General features: G+C 27.6%; 1 protein-coding gene and 1 non-coding gene across 6 annotated transcripts; one reads left to right on the top strand and one right to left on the bottom strand.

Annotated features, from left to right (window-relative positions):
* Positions 1-2,075: 2,075 nt before the first annotated feature.
* On the bottom strand, positions 2,076-5,738 carry LOC112784848 (transcription factor MYB106). Its single transcript, XM_025828179.3, has 3 exons — positions 5,361-5,738; positions 4,895-5,024; positions 2,076-3,288 (listed from the first exon to the last, which is right to left on the bottom strand). The coding sequence occupies exons 1-3, from the start codon at positions 5,491-5,493 to the stop codon at positions 2,370-2,372; spliced, it is 1,182 nt and encodes a 393-aa protein (XP_025683964.1). The 5' UTR covers positions 5,494-5,738; the 3' UTR covers positions 2,076-2,369.
* Positions 5,739-18,152: 12,414 nt separating this feature from the next.
* LOC112786804 (uncharacterized) lies at positions 18,153-21,506 on the top strand. Of its 5 annotated transcripts, none has more exons than XR_011878935.1 (9): positions 18,153-18,506; positions 18,719-18,747; positions 18,829-18,926; positions 19,002-19,129; positions 19,326-19,430; positions 19,572-19,620; positions 19,726-19,796; positions 20,803-20,879; positions 21,215-21,506. It is a non-coding gene; the product is annotated as an uncharacterized protein (transcript). The 5 variants fall into 5 exon arrangements; XR_011878936.1 differs by having other exon boundaries at positions 18,163-18,506; positions 18,666-18,747; XR_011878937.1 differs by having other exon boundaries at positions 18,167-18,506; positions 18,857-18,926.
* The last annotated feature ends 445 nt before the right edge of the window (positions 21,507-21,951 follow it).

Raw genomic sequence — 21,951 nt, 5'->3', positions numbered from 1 at the left:
GTACTCTATTTTTTTAAATCATTCAAATTTATTATAAGAAGGTTATAACTATTCTTACAATTGCAGTACATCAATCTCGGAAGTATATATATACAATTTCACTATCTTACCAATAAGAATTCTACCCATTTCTATGGACTCTTGTTTATGATTATGTTTAATGGAAGTATCTTTGTGAATGTGTCTAATAAAAATATTTTTTTATAGTTGTGTCTAATAAAAATGTCTTTATAAATATATCTTCTATTCTCCTGAATGTGTTTCCTTATACATGTATGTATTTAAAATATAATAATTAATTATTGTTGACAATAAATTAGTAATGTGTCTCCTTATACATGTATATATTTAAAATATAATAATTAATTATTGTTGACAATAAATTAACAAATAATATATTGCACCCTATACTTTTTCTATATATACAGTTAAGCTGATGACTTTTAGTAGCACTCAAACAATTTGTAGAAATTAACTTAATCCGTTACTAATAACTCAGTATGCACTATTTATAAATTGAAACTATATAAATAAAATGTGTTAAATTAAAGGTATATTTTTTCTTTTTTTTTAACGAATTTTTTAATATAAGCTCAAATAAGATCTAGAAACGGTTACCACAAAATTAGGTTAACATTTCCAATAATTCCACAATACAGCATGATCAAATTTAAATATTCTATAAGAAAAAACCAAAATAAAAAAGGTACACTATTTTTAATAATATGTACTCATCTCTTATTTTCATTTACTTAAACATTAAAATGTCTTTATACATATAAGCTGCTGCCATTTTTTTAAAAGACTACGCATACTTCTTCTATTTCAATGGAAGAAGAACTCAATCCTTTGATAAGACGAGTTATATCTACCGTCTAGGATTACTACCCTGGAACATACCCTAAATCTTGATTTTAATGAAATGATAATAAATTAAGTACATTTAACCAAAATACTCTTAATTATTTGAAAGGGTTGATGCAAAAAGTACAAACCATATACTAAGAAATTGTGCTACATTATTAATGCAGTTTACACAGTTAAATTTCTCATCCTCATTTAAAATCAAGCTGTCAAATGCTTTAGCCTGTTTTGTTCACATTTGACAAATCTTTAAAAGCAAGGGGCATAGAGCACATGATGAGCCATGCATACGCCGGAACAAGAAGCTTCATCCTTATTTGATGGGTTTTGACTTGTTATTTAATTTCTATCATAACAGTAACAAGTACACTGTAATCAAATAATGGTGACAATATCTAAGTAAATAGTTCGAATGACTAACGTAACAAACATCCCTCAAATAATGTTCTTTTTAGTGGTTGGACCATGATTTAACTATTGAATCTCTTAAATTAATTTTTTGATTAATTTATTAATTAGTTCGGCTCCCAAAATCTTGTTAAGAATAGAATTAGTAATTTTAAGCAAAATTTAACTCTCTATTTATTATATTTTATATTAATAATTTAAATTTAAAATTTAAAATTTATTATGTTTATTTTTTATTTCTTTTTTATCTTTAGTATATAATAAGATAATTTTCAAAAAATGATATATTCTTTTTTTTTTTTAATAGCATTAGCATTCACCAATTGCGAGAAAGAAATAAGTCAATCCAAAGTCAAAATGTTTTTGTATTTGGTATCCATCTTTAATTTATGTAGTAGAAGTACATGACAAGTTGACAACCAAGCAAATGAATAAAAATGATAGGATACGGTAAATTAATTATGTGTACATTTAATTATTTCTTTTTATATACAAAATTAAATAAAAAGTGAATCTTTTGATCTTGAAAAGCCAGAATGCGACATAAAACCAATAGCAATAAAGACGATACTAAATATTTCCTTTATTGGATTTTTTTTTGTACAATTTATACACCGGAATTTACTTAGGGTAAAAAAGATTAAAGACACACACTATCTCTATTATCCTTATACTAACACTTTATCAGTTTGGTTTAAAGAAACTCATCTTCTCAGAATTAAAATCCAGACCTTAGAAAGCATCTGTATCCCACATTATCTATTAAAAAAGAAAAAAGAAAAACATTAAGATATGTATACTAATTTGATCCAGGAAAATGTCTCTGTTAATTAATTAAGCATCAACAAATTAAGCGTCAAATTTTTTTCTTTGGATTAGGCTTTTTTCTAAGGAATATTATTATTTATGCTATAAGACTATTATTAGTCACACTCCAAAACATAGTAACTCACTATAAAATCATGATCATGGTTTTAAATTGCAGTCACAGTAGACCACAAGAAAATTAAATTACAATGAGCATTATGTTGTAATAGCAATTAACCGCGATTTAAAACCATGATTAGATTATTATTATTATTTATTAATATTTATTATTAGAACATTGGGGAATCAGAAGGAGAAGAGTTTACTAAGTTAAGAATGCTGTTCCAGTAGTTCTTGTTATCCTCATAGAAATCACTACCATTGCCGTCGCCGTCGCCGTCGCCGCTACCACCACTAGCTCCGTCTCCACCACCTTCTTCAGACAAACTCCGATCATCAGATTGTGCTGCTGCATTGAGAAGAAGATTCGTGAACCCTTCTTCACCAACCATGGGATCATCATCATCATCGTCCACGTGACCATCCCCAACAATAACATCGTGATGTTGATGCGAAGAACCCCATGACGTTCCTTCCATGGCGGACATTGTTAACTCATGAAGACTATCATACACTTTACCCTCTTCTTTCACGTTATTACCATTATGCCCTTCAATTATTCCTCCGCCACCACCAGCCATGATTGTTAATGGCGGTGGAGCATTGTTCTCAGAGAAAGACAAAGTAGAAGTAGGTGACTCAAGGTCTCCAATTCCACCACCACCATTGTTGTTGTTGTTGTTTCCTTCATTAGATTTCAACCATCCTCCATTGGTCCAAGCTTTCAAGACATCAATGGAAGAAGAAGAAGAACGAGAAGAGGGTATAGTTGGTGGGAGTGCTGCTGATACTACTTCTGATGATGGTTTGTTGTTTGATGACGAAGAAGTTGTGAGGTGTGATCTTAGTTTCGATTCTCTGACTAGTCTCGCCTCGGCTTCAAGGCGAGCGCTCTCCCATTGGGCCATGTGGGAGAGATTAGCGGCGGTCTTGGATTGTCCGTCGCTAGAGAGGAGAGTGTCGTTCTTGGGTTTGTGAGTGACGGGATCAATTCCCATCTTTGTTAGTCTCTTCTTTAGATGCGTGTTCCAGTAATTCTTGATTTCATTATCTGTTCTCTTTGGCAAATGTGTTGCTATTGCTGACCACCTAAGCAAACAAGCAATTAGAGAACACAAAGTTGTTGTTAATAATAATAATAATGTGAAGATTTAGATGTATTTAATTTTATATGAAGTTGATAGTTAAAAATTGTTTAATGATTTGATAGATTTGACTAAATTATTATCTAATAGTTCTCAACTATCAATTTCAAATGAAGTTAACTACACTTCAATTTTTAAATAATAATAATAAATTCAGAATATTAGTTTTTAGTTAGTTAATATTAATTAATTTTAATTTTTAAAATTTAAATTTTAAAATGAATAAAATAATTTTAAAAAAATTAGTTTATATTAGCTGAAAAATTTTACTCTTAGCATTGCTCTAATAATTATACATACATACACCAATTCAACAAAACCAATGCAAAACCCTAGAATTAATCCATCATTTAGTTATTCTTTTTTTTCTTATTTATTTTTAATAAGTTTCATTTTGATACGTTAAATAAAGGTAAGTTTGTAGTATGTGTCAACTAGCTATAAGTGAAATTGATTATTTTTTTTTTTGGTAAATGTTATAATATATGATTAGATGTATAGTATATAAAAGTTAAATAATTTTTTAAAAATACTTGTTAAAAAGACAAGAATAAAAAATTTAAAATTTTTTATGTATTGAATATATCAAAAATATAAGTAAATTATTCAATAATATAAGTAAATCTTCTTTTTTATATATGATTATTTTTATGATATATTGAAGGTACTTATTTAGCAAGCCATTTTTGTTTTTGTTGATTTTTAAGTATTTGTTTAAGTGGAAAGGAAACTTAAATATTGAAAGAGAGAGAAAATGAGAGGTGCATGCATATTGTGAACCAGCAGTTACAACATGCATTGCCATTATATATTTTTTGTTGCTTTGAGTGGGAGAAGATCCTTCTTGCAAAATATTATTAAATATTAAATACTTAATATATAACCATAGGTTGAAATAAATAATTAAACTTGGATAGATGTCAGGAAATTTAAAGAAACGGCAGGATTTTTTCAGAAAGCACAAGGAAAATAAAATTATTTAAATGTTGTTGGAGATGGGGTTTGATTTTGAAACAGTTGGATATAAAGAAATTGAGAGGCCATTGCATTTAAGACATTCTGCTGAACACAGCAAGAAGGGCTGAAAAGAAATGAAATTATAGCTTCCCTGTCTCAAAATGAAATACTCATCACACAATTAATATGTTCTGTGTATAGAAATAGGAATAAAACATCAACTTGCATTGCATAATAAATCTTTTCATTTATTTTGTAATAAATTATATCTTGAAAAAAATGGAAAAAAAATTAACCAGACCAGGAAATTAATAATTAATATTAATATTAATATTAATAATATCCCAACCTTCCCACATTTAAAACTAAAAAGAAATCATGGCTGGTGGGTTTAATTTTGAGTATTATATTATATTATATATCTCTAATGAGGATGATACCTTTGCACCGAAAAATGAAAAAAATAAAAATAAAATAAAGAAATAAATAATGTAAAGTACTAAAAACTTGAAGATTGATTAATGATTAAGCAAATTAAATGAGTTTCATAGAAGCATAGAAACATGACTTGATGATAAAGAAATTAGGCAAACCTGTTCCCTAATAGGGCATGAAGTTGAATGATGGTTTGTTCTTCTTGCAAACTAAACTTTCCCCTTTTAATATCAGGTCTAAGATAATTAGTCCATCTAAGCCTGCAGCTCTTACCACATCTCTGAAGCCCTACACACACAAACATAGTTAGATCAACACCATTCACATATATATACAAAAAATACTAGAAACATCAGAATTTATTATTTTTAATCATTATTTAGTTATTAATTAAATTTTTTTAGTTTATTAATTTAATAATATATTTTATCTTATGTTTTTAAATATTAATAACTAATTAATAATTAAAAAAAATTCTGATGACACTCTAGCATTTCTCTTTTTATATATACTATATAATAGTTTTTAAATTATTGCAGTTACAATTTCAGTGCAAGAACTATGAACAAATTAAACATAGCCCAATTGTCTTATGGAGAAGCTAAGATTAATGATGATATATACCAGCTTTAGATGGTAAAGCACGCCAGCTTCCATGGCCATGTTCTTCAATGTAAGCTAAGAGTTTCTGATCCTCTTCAGGAGTCCATGGACCTTTCTTTAAGCCAACTTTGTCGCAGCATGGTGAGCGTCCCATTTCTGATTAACAATAATAATACTACATGCACACACTACTATAGTAGTTGCTTCAAGACTCTTGTAGTAACTTCACTTTTGTATCTCTTCTTATTTATATATAGATAAAGAAGAAGAAGAAGAACAAGAAGTTGAGAGAGAAATTAAAGGGAGAAAAAGGACATGGACTTGTTAATGTAAGAGATGGGCGCAGAGAAGGGAAAGAAAGGTCAGCGCCATATATAAATGGAGTAATAAATAAAGAGTGAAATCACAATTCACAAATCCACCTATTTTTTAATCATTTTTTTATTTTGTACACATTTGTTTTAAATATAAAATTGACAAATTAAGGTTGTTTGGTTTACATTTTTTATTTTTTCTCTCTATTTAGTATTTTTTATTTTTATAATTTTATAAAGAAAGAAAAAGATAAAAATAAAAGAAAATAAAAATTTTATTATTATTATTATTATTATTATTATTATTATTATTATTATTATTATTATTATTATTATTATTATTATTATTATTATTATTTCTTCATAAAATTCTTATCATACAAAACATTGAAAATAACAATAAAAAATATAAACACAAACCAAACACATCCTATGGTGTTTTATTATTTTAAAAAATATTTGGGAGAATATAAAAAATTAGTATAAAATAATTTAAAATTATCTTAATTTATATTTTTTAATTATTGCTGGAATAATTAGATAATATTAGATGTAATAAATATATAATTATAGATGTTATATACATAAAATTATAAATATTAAATTGAATAAGTAATTTAAGTTATTATAATTTCTCTAGTACGTATTACTAATTTAGAATATTAAATAAATTATTTTTTAATAAAATAAAATAATAAGTTAGTTTCTAATATTTTTATAATGATAAATTAGTCTTTAATTTTTCTTAAAAATAACATATTTTAGAGATTAAATTGTTTGAGATTTTAAAAGATAAATGACTAATTTATCTAATATTAAAAAATCAATAACCAATTTATCAATTCTCTTTTTGCTAAAAGCTAATTGTTCAAAAAAAATTATTAACTACCAATTTGAATATCACTCCATGTTTGCAAGTTAAAAATGTTAAAAAAAAAATATAGTAAGTAATAAAAATGAGAGCCTTTCATTTTTTTATAAGTAAAACTATATATCGAAAATATATATTACTCTCCTAATTAAGGGGGAAAAGAGCGGGTAGACGCACAAAATAAACTATTTAACTTTTTCTTTTAAGAAGTGTATCTTTTGAAGTTCAAATTTATATTCTTATTTTAATAATAAAGGATTGAATTTCTTATCAAGTTATCATTCGTTTCTGCAATTTATTGTTGAGTTTTACATATTCTATCTTTTAACTTTTAATTTCTGTTTTCTTTTTTCATCACTAGCTATAAATATATGTTCAAAAGATATAAATGTTTTAGACAGTCTTAATAAACAAAATTATATTATATTTGTACGAATTATCAACTTATACATAATCCATTGTATGTAGATAAGTCTTGGTGATATAAAGAACAAATATCAATATAATAAATTAATTAAAACTTGTTTGAAAAAAACAGTGTGTATTATGCGTGAGGGACTATCATTACAAGAGTGCCCTTCATTTTCAGCTGAATTTCCGAAGGTATATTCTAATACCCTTTTATTAATTAATTAATTTTCTTTGGCTTCTTGGATAAGTGCAATGCAACACATTACACATTGATGATAGGAAGAAAATTATTATTATTATTAGGATCAAATTATTAATTAATACATGGAAGAGATAAAATTGGAGTGGTTCCATTGTCTTTTCATGTTACTAGGAGGTAGAATTTTAAATCTATCAACAACAATGAGCTACCAAGTTATAGCCATAATTTTTATGTGATACGTCACCATGTATTTATGGCATATAGCTAGGGCCGGTCTTAAATTATTCATCATATATGGGGCCATCCCACTTTTATTTATTTATTTTGATTTTTTCTATTTTATATAAGTATCATCAGTATTATATTTATTTTCTGTTTTTGAGCATGAAGAATAAAGAGAATGTACACTAATATAAGGAAAGGTTTCAATTCCAAGTTGGATTTTTTAGTCTCAGTAATCTCAGCTAGCTGTGATTCAACTTTAATGGTCATTCAAAGTTATCTAACATGCAAATAGCAAGAAGTGTTTTTTTTTTTAATTGTTTTTTTTTTATATAGTGGACCTTATTTTCCTTGTTTTATAATGCTATTTCTCTTCATTGTTATCAAAGAATGAGAATAATACTTTTTATAGCATAAATTAGACTTTTTTTTTCTCCTTTAAAAAAATGGTAATCTCTCTAATATAAAAGTTATCTATATATGACGAGATTATTATGACGTGCTTCTACCACATTATTTCAACACCCTTGTTAGAGAACAAATGTATTATTTGAACATTCTGATTTAGACATCAAAATTGACATCTAGTGAACAATTTATTACAAATAAGTTATATTTTAATTTAATAACAATTAATTTTATTCTTTAAAAATGCTCAAAAATTATATATGTGGGACGCATTAATTCTTATATTATTTTAAAAAAATAATTTATCTCAGAGATATTTTTTGAAAATCTAATTATCTTATAATAAAATACATAAAAATTTATTTATTCAATACATATATTGAGAAATTAATTGAAAGTAACTCAGAAACTGATATCTTTTTTGAGAATAATTCTAAAAAACATCTTTAAAAAATTGTTAAATATTAAAATATCCAATTTAAAATTGTCAATATTAAAATGTTCAATATAAAAATTTTCAAAGACAAATTAAGTGATTACTCTTATTTTAAATGCACTTTGTGTCAATTGGAGGGCCTAAATTAAGTTATAAACTCTTGTAATTAAAAATAAAAAAATAAAAAAAATTTCTCTTGTGCTATAACAATTTTGTTTCACCTCTAAGTATAAATAATATTGTTGTACTTTGTTGTGTAGGTTTGACCCAAAAAAGTTGACTAAAGCAGTGTGGTGTCAGTGGTAAGTTATGAAGTGTGAAGTTTCATAGCAATTTCTGGCAGCAAGGTCGGCTACAGCCTAAGCTACTGTGAGACCCAGAGAGTGGTTCCTTCCATTTTCTGAATTTTTCTGTGTATATATAATAATGCAAACCTTAGCTTTGTACTTATTACTACTCAAAGCCCTTAATTATGCATGCTACTAAATCACTTGGTGCATATCCATTCTCATTAGGGGCGCATATGGCCAGGTGAAGTCAGGTTTGATATGATTCAGATCCGACCTAAAATATATACCGAATTTATTTATTAGACTCGAACTTGATCCTAGACCCGATGAGATCAATACATTTTCGGGCCACAATTATACCAGATAAAAATCGGGTAAAAACCGAGTCGTTAACATTACATTACGTTGATACCTTCTTGTAAGCTAGCATGTAAAAATATCCAAATTTTCAAGACTCCAATCATTATTTAACATGGTAAAATTCAATTAGAAAAATATAACAAGAACCAACCCTTCTTTAAAATGAAAGCACAACCACAATCAATACTAAAGCAAAACAACAATCAATACTAATATTGTCTAATAATACCAAATATTTAAATCAATATAAATAATACAATATTATGCATTAGTCTAAAGTCTTATACATTATAAACATAAAACATTAACTTATAGTCTTATAATGACTAATAACACAAAATATTAAGGTTTATAATACTTAAATTTCACATAAGAATAGTCATGATCCATCACTAATAACACAAAATATTAATTGTGTATGATGACCGGGCCACCGGGCCGACTTCGGGTGACCCGAGCTATGACCCGGACCCGACCCAAAATAATGACCGGTTCTATTTTTGAGACCCTTATCCGGCTCTAAACCCGATGAAATCACACCAAATTAGCCTCTAAAGTGTTCAGGATCGGGCCGACCTTCGGACTGGCCCGAGTCTGTGCAACCCTAATTCTCATAATCACTCTTCTTGCACTACTTTATATTCATTATATTATTGTACAAAATATTTGTTACAATTTAGTTGCGATTGTATGGATATTATTGTTTTTGAAAAAAAATAAAATGTGAAAATAAAAATATTTATCATTGTGATAGAGCACAATAACATTGTTTGATTCATATAGTCGATTCCATCTAGTGAGATAAAATTTTGTTGTTATTATTGTTGTGTTATTTTTTTAATTTCTATATTTATGTCTCAAAAACACAATTAATTTTAGAACAAAGTCATGAAAAAACACCCGCTCTCCCACTTACTATATTATGACTTATTATTTTAAAAATTTAAATTATTACTTAAAGGTATATAAATAATTAGAGCAATAGTACAAATAAGCTTTTGAAAAATTTTGTGATTAATTATAAGACCTAAGAAAAAAGGACTAAATAAATTCTTGGGGAAATTTTGCAATAAATGTATTGGTCTTTGAAGAAAAATGTACCACGTAATTAAACTTCCAACAAAATTGATGTGGCCTATTAGAGATATGAATCAAGTTCTTCTAAAATAAAAAAGTTAGTAAAATAATAAAATAAAGAGTTAATTATTTTTAAATTAAAATAATAAGATTAATATTTCATAAAAATTATAAAATTAATGATAATTAATTTTTTATTTTATTATTTTATTAATTTTTTGTTTTAAAAAAATCTAAATTTTAAAAATATAATAATTCATGTACTATTTTTATTAATTTAAATTTTTGAAAAAAATAATTTTATTATATGATATCAGAATTTTTATAACTAAATACAAATTAAAAATAAATTTTTGTGTAAAAAAATATAAAAATATAATCATTCATATACTTTTTTTTATTAGCTTAAGTTTACAAGTAGATTCATGTCACAATCAACTGATGAATTTCTAATAAAAAAATAATTTTTTTTTAATATTATAACTTTTTAAGAACCTATAAATTTAGCATTTTAATTTTTTTAGAGACTTACTTAATATCTTTTTCAATAACTTATAAGGTCATCACAATTGTTTCTCAACAACTTACTTAATATATACTTTATTTTCTTTAAAACATTATAAATTTATCGCAAACTTTTTCAAAATTTTACTTGGCTTATTACTCATATAATGATATATTTAATAAGTGTCATATATATTCTACTTAACAGCAGTGACCTGCAAGTGCTATTTACTTTAAATTTGATATTAGTAATATTTTTTAAGAAAAGAATTAACATATATATATATATATAAAAGTGTTACAGCCTGGTCCATATAGCATACGGGCCGACTCGACGCGTGGACCACCCGACCCAAACGGTCGGACCTGAGTAGCTCAACTTCTCATCCGGACACGCGTCCCTGCCAGCTGTGTGGAGGAAGCTTTTGAGGAAGGTGAGTTTGTCTTTATGGGACCTACCTCTGACAGTATATATGGGGAGGATCTTACCCCTCCTCCAAAGTACGTCACATACCATTCTCTCATCTTTTTATCTGCACACTTGACTGACTAGAGCGTCGGAGTGTCTTTGCAGGTAACACTCCCCTTTTCACGTGAAGAGCTCGGGACGTCGGCATACCTTCTCCAGCTTAGCAACCCAAAATCAGGCGATTCCCTCTCAACAATCGAAGTACCAACTTGAACCATCCGATACCCGACTTACCGAACAAAAAGTAAGTTTTAAGTAGTCATGGTAATATTATTAGTACTCGAAAAGCAGTTAAAAAGTTTTTATTGTATACTAGAAATGGAACTCAAAGATGGTCCCAATCCGTAAATTAAAGTATCCATTCACATTTAATTGAGCGATGCTAATTATTGAAGTAGCATTAGCCATTAGGAAGAGTTGACACAAAAGGCCACCATAGGAGGAGTTATGAAAAAGGTGATCCAATAATTTTTACATTATGGAGCTACAATAGTATAGGCACTATAGCAGTGAAATAAATAATTTAAGAGGCAATGGCAATTCACCTAGGACTCTATTTTTATTTATATTCGTTGAAAATCATAGCCATATTATTGAGGGGGAAAGTGTGATGACCTAGCCAAGCAACTTGGTATCCACAATTGGAGATTATGGCTTTTAACTCCCCAAGTCAATCTGTTACCAGGAACAGAAATTTTAGCTGCCAAAAAAGGTCGGCACTTTATAGTGGTGACTGTGACCAAAGTTTATCCCATCGATTTTTATTTTATACGAAATTTATTTCTTTTGTAAATTTTGTTAATTTTTTTTTATCCAATAATATACTTTTTACCGCCAAAAGTTTCACTTGAGTGATGATATGATTAATAATACTTATATAAAAAATATTTTAAATAGAGAATTAATTTTTTAATTAATATTAGTCAATTTTTTAATTTCAGATTTTAATTTTTAATTTTTAAATTTTTAAATTTTTAAATTTTAAAATAATTTTATATAAAAAATTGGCTAATATCAATTATTTAAAAGTTAGTTTTTATATATTTTTTAATTATATTACATGTATATAAAAATTAATTATTTATATAAAATATATATTAAAAATAAATTAAATAATAAATATATTTATATATAAATATATAAAAATTATATAAATATATAATAATTGATTTAATATTTGAGTTTTTTATACATATATAATATTTTTAAGAAATTTTTTTAAATGTATTTAGAATATTAATATTTCAATAATTTTTAACCGTTAATCTCAATTATAAAAAATATATATTATAATTGAGATCAACGGTTAAAATTTCTAAAATACTAATATTCTAAATATGCTTAAAATTCTTTTCATTTTTAAAACACATTATGTCATGTGAACGTATAGTAAAAAGTGAAGACAAAAACAAATAATTTGTTTTAATTAAATTTTAGACATTTTTAACGGAAACCAAAATAAACAAAAAAGTTAATAAAAAAAATTCTTTATTTTTCTTAATTGAATTGATGAGGGGTATTTTGGTGATTTTGAAGGCAGAAGAGTAATTAAAGAGGGTGGGGCTCTAAGGTTGCGCAAGGGGAATCTTGAATGATTTGGTGCATGAAAAGACAAAAGAAGGGTCCCTAGATAAAAATGAAAAAAAGGAGGCTAAAATAGAAAAATTAAATGTGGGTGATTGTACGTGGTGGTGTGCTCTCTCATGGATCCAAGACTCATATTGGCTCTTTAGGAAAGGACAATGGGGACACCATCCTTAAATTTTCTTTGATCACTGCCAGCTCTAGCATCGCTATGGTCCAACATTGTATTTATGATCCTATTTAATGTGTGACTATTACACTTGTCAAACTCATACAAGTCCCACGTGGTTGATCTTTGCGGGTTTCATAAATCAAATTATCATTTTGCTAATCTATGCTCTAACAACATATTTTAAAATCATCATAAAAAAATATTTGACTAAAAATTATTAAAAAATATCTTTTTATATTTTTAATACATTAATACATTAAAAATTAAAAATTTTTTTATTATTATACTCTTAATATATACTTTTAGAATACAAATTAACTAAATCTATCAAATTAATCAATATATACAAAATGCTAATTCCCTTTCTTTGATCTTAATTATATTTGAGTCTTGAAAGTAAGGTTTTAACTGTTTTTTTTTTAAATACTATGTGTATACCTGTAAAAATTAGCCACTAATTTATTTATTAAATATTTGTGTCTGTACATATGTATATGTATTATTTAATTTATTTTTAATATCTATTTTATATTTTAATATATATTTTATACTCATAAGTAATTTTTTTATGCATGTACATATATAACATAATTATAAATTTAAGTATATTGAAAAAGACAATCATTGTCATTACTAATAATTCTTAAATTGATTTAGTTAAATTTCCGATGATAAAATTTAATTATTGGTAAAAAAAATTAATAATTTAACAAATGTCGTTTGATAAATAGTAAGTATTTTTGTGCTTTGTGATTAATAGGCCAGTGACAATATTTCTTAGAAAAGTGGTGTTTTTGAGTTTGAGTTTAAAATGAAAAAAAAAAAGAAAGTCGTATATCTAAAATTTGGCCTAGCTAGAATTTCCTTACTATTTAAATCCTTTGAAATTTTTACCTTATATATATTATTGGATCAGAAAAATTAGTCTTTTTTGTTTACAATAATTTTTTAATTTGATAGATTAAGAATTAATTTATTATAAATCTAAATTTAAATTAAAATTTTATTTTTATTTAAACGGACCAGTAAATTAACTATTTAATTAATCCGAGCTAAGTTAGTTAGAAAGATTAGTTTGATTAAACAATGATACATAGTGACTGGTAAAAAAAAAAAAAATAATAATTAAAAGAATGGTAGGCCATTGCTTTTTCTTTTTTTTTTTAAATAAACTATTAATGGCCCTATATATTTTGCATTGGTTGCAGGGTGTTTCAGTTCAGTATATATGCCAGAAATGCATGCCATGTTTCAGTGGCAATTTGATTCTGTTCCAACGTGGGTGTGCACAATCTTTTGTTGTTTTAAAGGTGCACAAGATTTTGTACTCTGAAAAAAAAAAAAAAAAAAGATAAGAAGGTAGGTGCACAATTTTAATATATCATTAAAAAACATATATTTCTTAAGAAAGGATGATAATAACTAACATGATGATAACAATATTACAAGAAACGCGAAAACTATGTTTGATTAAATTCTTGCAGGTACATTGATTATTATTATTATGGTTCTATCTTTTTTGTTGCAACCTAAAATGAGCAAAGACTAAAGTTCTAATTCTTAAAAGTCAGAGCTTTAACAAAATATAGTTGAGCAAACCACAATGCTGATCAAGAAACAGCACTCCTCATAGTACAATTAGAAGAAAAATACAAGCTATCAATTTCATTTATTTAATTTATGAGTATGATGGCACACACTTAAAATTAGAGTAAACATCTAAATTAATAAAATAAAACAAATTGTATGTGAACTATTTCATAATTCTTAAAGGATAATAAACGTTCGACAAAAATGACCTGATTGTTAACTTAAGTCTTTTATATATTTTATGAATGAGAAATGTTATTTGTATACTAAAATTAGCCACGAAAATTAGTCATCAATATATTTGTGTATAAATATATGTGTGCTTTAATTTATTTTCAATGTGTATTTATATCTCAGTATATATTTTATATTGGTAGTTGACTTTGGTGACTGATTTTAGTGTACATGTAGCATAACTCTAAATGAATAGCATAATAACAGTATCTAGCTATATACTTATTAAATTACATACTACAAGAGAATTCAGTTTTACTGATCGATTACTACAAATTGGTAATTATTATATAGAAAAATGACCCATTAAAAAACTCTGATTTCAATTTATTGACGACTCGAGTCGCCGGTAATATTAAGATATTTATAGCGACGATTCGATCGTCAATAATAAAGACGTTGTCAAAAAACTAATTAAAAAATATTATATAAAAATAATTTGTCGTAGACAGTTGGTAATTAATAAAATTATTTTAATAAGTAATGAATTTATTTAAATATCAACGACAATAGCATCGATAATGTATAATGTCAATCAAATTAGTGTGCACCAATTGACACCAAATAATACCGACAACATGACCGCCAGTAAATAAATTCTTTAAAAAAATAGTGTGCTCAATTTTTTTTATTGATTTTTTATGGTATATCTTTCAGTCTAACAGACCAAAAATTAATGTGTTATAATACTGAACTCTATTTAAAAATTTGTTGTTAACCAATAAATTATTACATGTACGAAGCGAAATATCATAAGCTTAAGTAGTAGTAGTGACAATATTACAAAATTTGTGTGTTACGTGGACTCTAATTAACCTTAAACATTAATTTCACAATTGAAAAAAAAAATTCTAATTCTCCAACTCCCACATTAACTATTTACTAAATTGTTGACACTATATGAGGGTCACAAGATGGCTCTTTTTATGCTTTTTTTTATTATCCAATAATTGACATCTTTAAAAAATTACATACGAAATTTCAAAGACTATTATATGAGTAATAAAATTACACCATGTAGGGTTCAATTAGGCAGGGAGGGGAGAAGAAAGGTCTTAGGTGGGTCATAAATTCATTGAATGACCGATAAAAATTCAAAAAGCTACTACCCTCTTAATTCTTTTGCAAGTTTATTTTGTTTGCAACTTAGCATATATATATATATATATATATATATATATATATATATATATATATATATATATATATATATATATATATATATATATATCAATGCATATTATTTATTAAAGTAAACACTTACATTTGGTATCTAGAAAATTTTAAACTGCATATTTTAATTTTTAATAAATTTTTATTATTTTAAAGATTTTCGAGACAGACTAATCACTCTATAAAAAAGATTAGTTTATCTTAAAAGAATATTTATCAGAAATTTAATTGACTTATAATAAAATTTGTTAAAAAATTATTTATTAATATGCATATTAAAATATTATTCAAAGCAATAGAAGGATCAATCTATCTGAAGATATAATTCTTAGAAACTTTTAAAATATAAAAATTGATTAAATATTAAAATGTTTAATCTGAGATTTATTAAGAATTAATTTGAGTATACACTCTATTTGTTAGTATTCATCATAATTCATAGCACCCATGCCATTGGCAAAGAGGTCTTTTTCATGACCAAAAACAGATTTTTTTTTCTCCCCAGCAATGTCCATAATTGAAAGGATCATCTGGTGACACCGACTTTTGAGGGTCTTTAAATTTTAGCTTAATTAAGAAGCTCTATAGGTCAGAGCAGTTTACTAATTTCAACAAGGTCATGAACATGATTAACTACTTAATGTGTATGTTTCTCTAAAATTCAACACTTACGAGTCTTAATTTCAGCGACCGCATGCATTCAACATATAGAAAAATGATCTCATGATTCTTTGAAAATTGAGTGCTTTAATTCGGTTCAATTATTAAGTCTTATTATAGTAACAATAACTAAAATTACTTTATTTGATTTAATAATAGATTTTGATATTCTGTGTTTTAAGGACATAGATTAAACCTACCATAAAAAGAAATATTTTAATATTATTTGTTATAAAAATATATTTTTTTTATATTTTCAATGCATGAAAATAATAAATAACATTAAAATATTTTTTTTATAGTATGTTTAACCTATGTCCTTAAAGCACAAGATATAGCAATATTCTTTAATAATTATAGTTTCATACATATAATATTTATTATAGCCAAAGTTAGTAAAAATATAAAAAAAACCTGAAAAAACAAGTTATGAATTATGATTGCTTTTAACTTCTAAATTTTAGTCTCCAAATATTTTTAAATTTTAAATTGGTATCTAAGTAATTTTTTAGTCAATATTTGATATTTATTTAGTAGTCATAACTCTAAACTTTTAAATTTGTGAGAATTTTTTTTTTTTGTAAATTTAGAGACTAACAACTATTTGAAAAAAAAAAACATAAATAAAGACGAGTTTGGGATCAGCAATTTATAGTTTACCCATCTTTTTATAACTGAAAGGTTTTAAAAAAATAGAAATAGGTGTTGATTAGTTGAAATAGAAATTCAGAACAAAATTCTAGAAGTGGAGAAAGTATAATGTCAAAGTATATGAATCCTAGTGAGGATCTACTTTTTCATTGTCAACTACAAAGTTGAGAGTTCTTTAAGGCTTTTTATAGCTTATAGACTAAAAAGAAGGAATCAAAGTAACTAACTTGAATAATAGCTAAGGAGCTATATATATAGAGAGAATCCTTTGAGATCCAAAATTAAAGCAAACCCTAATTAATCAACTGTTTTTTCTGCCAATTTGAGGCAAAGCGAGATCACCTAAAAGAACCCATAAATTTGCACAATGTTGAAAGTTTGGTTAGATTCCCATGCACACGAGAGAAGCTCCTTGCTTAAGTCAAATCGAGTATTGAAAGTCATCTTTGAAAATAACATGAAAATTAAATATGTAATCCAATTTCATCATTTAGGTGAATGTTGTTATTTGGACAAATCAAAGATTTCTAACAACTTCGATTATAAATAATAAATGTACGGATCTTACATAAAGGTGAATATTAATTACACGATTTATGTAAGACGACCAATACCTTCGTTACAAAATAAAAATGTTACATTAACAATTTTTATAGACAATTTATTTCGACGATTAATTATAGTAAAGGATGGGAAGAACGTATTATACTAGGAGAAAGAAAGATATATGTCTAAATATTTCTCTATTTCTTAAAACTTAGTTATTGGTTACTGATTTATGTAATTATTTATAAAAGTAATTTTAAATTACACTACAAGAAAAAGCATTTTTTTCGACGCCAAAAATCGACAGTTATTTCTGCCGTCGATAATTTTCGATGGCCTGCTGTCGATATTGCTAAAAAAATAATTAAAAATAAAATACGTCGATATTTTTATAAAGGATTAATTTTTTTTCTATTATCGTCACATTAGCAACGCACCTGAGGTCGAAAATACTTTTATTTTAAAATCGACGCACGTGGTGTCTATTTTTTATTTAAAATATCGACAACGATTGCCGTCGATAAATTTAAACGGTTTAGATCTCTTTTTAAAATGAGATGAACGGTATAAATTTAATATACAAAATAGACGTCGCAGGTGTTGTTTTTTTTTTAAATTAAAATCGACAAATATGCCGTCGATTTTTATCACACAAAACACATATACCCGCATTCACCTCCCGCTTCCGAAATTCAGAAACGCAATTCCTCCAAATTCCCTTGTTCAACCCTCGTTCTACCCCAAATTCATACCATTCTTCGCTGCTGTCGTCGCTCCGTCACGGTTGCGCCGCCGTCACTCCTCCTGCTCACGCCGCCGTCGCGCTCTGTTGCTGCCGTGCAGCTGTCGCTCCTCACATTCGCGCCACCGTCGCTTCTCGTGCTTGCGCTGCTGCCATGCCGCCGTCGCTCCTTCTCTCTGTTGCCGCCGTTGCTCCTCCTTCTCCGCTCTCTCTTACGCGTCTTCTCTCTCAATCGAGCTCACAAAAATTAGGTATGTTTTTCAGTTTTTGTTACTGACTTCCAAATTCCATTGTCTTGGTTCTATTCCAAATTCCCCAAATTTGTAATTATTTGTTCTTCCAAACATTTGGCATATATTTCTACATTTATTTTCCTATTACTATGCTCTCTCCATTCTTGCTTTTTTCAGATTAAATATTCTCCAGCTTGATGCTTATTTGGACTGCTGTCTAATTCTTGCAGGTGATTAACTTAAGAGGAGCTGAACAGATGTAAGCTACTATTCGAACTTTGAACTCTATATTGAAGTGTTGCTAATCTTGGTGGTGTTCATGCTTTTTGATGTTTTTTAGTTTCATTTAAGCCAAATATTTTAATTAGAGTTCTATTCATGCTTGCTGGAGTGATGGTTCTCCAACTCATATCGTTTCCACCATCTCTGATGACAGAGGTATACATTGAGTTGTCTCTCTGTCTCCTAGACACAGATTTGATAGTTGTATTAAGGTTCTCTTCCATATTTTAGGTGAGGAGCCGTGCTATGCTGGTGTTCCCATGTCTTCCATTATCGAACAAGGTTTTGGTGTGGGTGATGTTATCTGTCTTTTGTGGTTCAAATGCAACCTTCCTCGCTATTGCACTCAATTTATTGAGGTAGACTATCTAATGCTCCAGTCCTTTAAACTTCTTCTGTCCCTTCATTTCTCGGCATATCTGTCTCAAAAATATGTGCAATTGCTTGTGCTTATGTCATAGTGCTGCCAGTTTTTCATTTAGATACCGCTTTTCGAAGAAAATATTGAATACTTTCCTCCAGCTTCTCAGTTTGCTGATATATTACATTGGACAGATATGCATCATTCTATGTGCCAACCATGGTCCTTGTGTTTCTGGTGTTCACAATGCCATAGTGACAGCAAGTGCTAGGAAGGACCTTGTCTCTTGTCTTGTACAGGTATTACAGTGTTCAGTCTCTTTACTGCTGAGGTATGCTTAGTATCTTTAGGAGACACTGATTCTTTATGCTAGTATTTGATTTAAATGGTGGGTAATGTGCTTCTAAAACGGGGTTGCTTACAATCGGTCCATGATTTAGGAGTGCTGTTGATGATGCTGCTCGCTACTTCAAGGATGCTTGTGACAGGGTATGATCAATAGGCCTTTCTTATGAAGTTGGTATACTTTAGCTTTTGATACCCATCTAGAATTTCAACATGCATAACTGTGTTTGTTTTATTCACTTTTTGCAGAGTCTTACACCTTATGAGTTTGTAGAAAGTATGAAGAAGAAAGGCATTCGTGTGCCAGGAATAGGGCACAGGTAATGCATACTTCCTGTTTGTGTGCTAATGTATAATAATTATGTTTTTGCCATAAAAATCTGCATTGTTGGATCAAAAGTTCATGCTGCCCACTGTTCCCGACATGCTTGCGCATACCCTTGAGGAGGTCGAGGTTATGAAGAGGACATCTAGGTTCTATAAGAGACACTGCATCTCTACTTACAGCATCAACCACACCGATCAGATTTGCCATGATTTGGGCTGGACTTCTTGGAGGAAGAACAATTGGCTAGCCGAAGCTTTTTAAAAATAATTGCATGTCTACCCCACGAGAGACACCTCTTTTAGGGATGAGTCTTGCTAGCTACTTTATATATATATATATATATATATATATTAAAATGGTTGGATAAATAATGTTGAGCCAAGCAGAGTCATGTTTTACAGTGTCAGATAATATATCCATGAATAAATTATAAATCCTTAAGTTATCGTAATGGTTGGTTTTATTTGATAAATGTATGTCAAGCTAGCATTGGGCGAATGATATGTACTTGTTAATCCAACAAGAACCTTGCTTAGATATCAATCTGACATCCCAAGAGAATACAGTTTAGAATTGTTTTTGTGTCTCTAGAGGATGATGGGAAAGAAATGAGGAAATAAGTAACTAACCCTAAAGTAGTTTCAAGGTCTCATCAATGTGCTTTTCAGGTTGGAACTGGTTGTTGTAAACAAGTTAAACGACACCATTCTTGTCAAGAACATAGGTCTTTTATGTCTTTTTATGCTACAGTTACTATTGCCAGTTCCAACCTGAGCAATATCTATAGCTAATAGCTGAGCAATATCTACAAAATGCCAAGAACAATTAATTAATTAATGCTAAATAAGGCAAGAAAAAAAGGCAATTAGCAAGCAATACCTTATAGTTTATATAGTATTTTAACGTGACTTCCATTTCTTCTCAAACATTTAGAGTTATATCTATAGATTGCAATGATTCCCTGTTCCTAACTTTATATTTTGATTTTCTAACAACAGCATATACATTTGAAGCAGCTTTCTTAAAAGATTCCCTCTCTCTCTGGTGCTGCAAAGTTAGGGTTTCCTATGACCAGGTACACTACCCTTTTCATTTCTTCAATTATTGCTTGCTGTAATTTCAGCTCAGGTATTAGCAATTGCCAACTTCTGCTTATTCTTCATGTGTTGATTGCTTGCTTGATTTCTTGTTAGCTAGTTTTAAGTTTGTTGGAATTTGAAATTCGGTTACTGATTAAGCATTTTGTTACTAGCTGATTCTGTTTTCTGGTTTAGCTTCTTGGAGCTTAGTTAGTTTTCTGCTTCTTTGTGAAGTATGAGGAATCATCAATATTAAAAGAATATTCAGTTTTCTGCTACCGAACTCAAGATTCTGATATACTCTTTTGCAATATTTGATATTTCTATGCAGCATTTCACAGTGGGAACTGTAGTGGTGTGGGTCAATAGAGTTCTCAAAGGGAGGATGATTCTGACGATTTTGATGACTTAGATAATTATTTAGACGAGTATGAGTAGGTTATTTAATTACTTTACTTTGAATATTTTATATTATTAGTAGATTGCAATTTAAACGAATATAAGTCTAAGTCTAGTTATTTATCTTGTCTTGAGTCTTTATGTTAGAGGGTTATTTATTATTTTGATAAGTTTGTAAACTCATTATCTAATATTTAGTATAAATTTTATTTTTATATTTAAAAGTTTATTTGTCTTGTTATCTAATATTCTGTTTAAATTTTATTTTTATATTTAAAAGTTTATTTGTATTAATGGTTTACTATTTTTCAAATAGAAAAAAAAATAAAACATATAACTATTAAAATCGACGGCAAAGTTGTCGCTTTTAAAAGTTAAAATAGACAAATCTAAATAATTAAATCGATGGCAACGGTGTCGATTTTATTCAAGCACATATCGACGGTCTTGACATCGATTTTATTAAACATATTATAGACAAAAGTGTTGTTGATTTTATTGAGTTAAATATCGACACAAAGGCTGTCGATTTTATTGAATCAATTATCGACAAAGAGGACGTCGATTTTAAATAATAATATCGATGGCAATGTTGTCGATTTTATTAAGAATGTAAAATTCTCACACCCATATTACAGACGGAATGAACGTCGATTTTATTAAATTATT

This window comes from Arachis hypogaea, chromosome 20 (assembly GCF_003086295.3).
Source record: "Arachis hypogaea cultivar Tifrunner chromosome 20, arahy.Tifrunner.gnm2.J5K5, whole genome shotgun sequence".
Classification (NCBI taxonomy): domain Eukaryota; kingdom Viridiplantae; phylum Streptophyta; class Magnoliopsida; order Fabales; family Fabaceae; genus Arachis; species Arachis hypogaea.
This window is presented reverse-complemented; position numbering and strand designations above follow the sequence as displayed.

Bases quoted from the DNA above. Each gene is read 5' to 3' on its own strand.
- LOC112784848 (XM_025828179.3), bottom strand. From the start codon at position 5,493: ATGGGACGCTCACCATGCTGCGACAAAGTTGGCTTAAAGAAAGGTCCA. The intron at 5,025-5,360 runs GTATATATCATC...TTGTGTGTGTAG, and splicing joins TGCTTTACCATCTAAAGCTG to GGCTTCAGAGATGTGGTAAG. The intron at 3,289-4,894 runs GTTTGCCTAATT...TTGTTTGCTTAG, and splicing joins CATGCCCTATTAGGGAACAG to GTGGTCAGCAATAGCAACAC.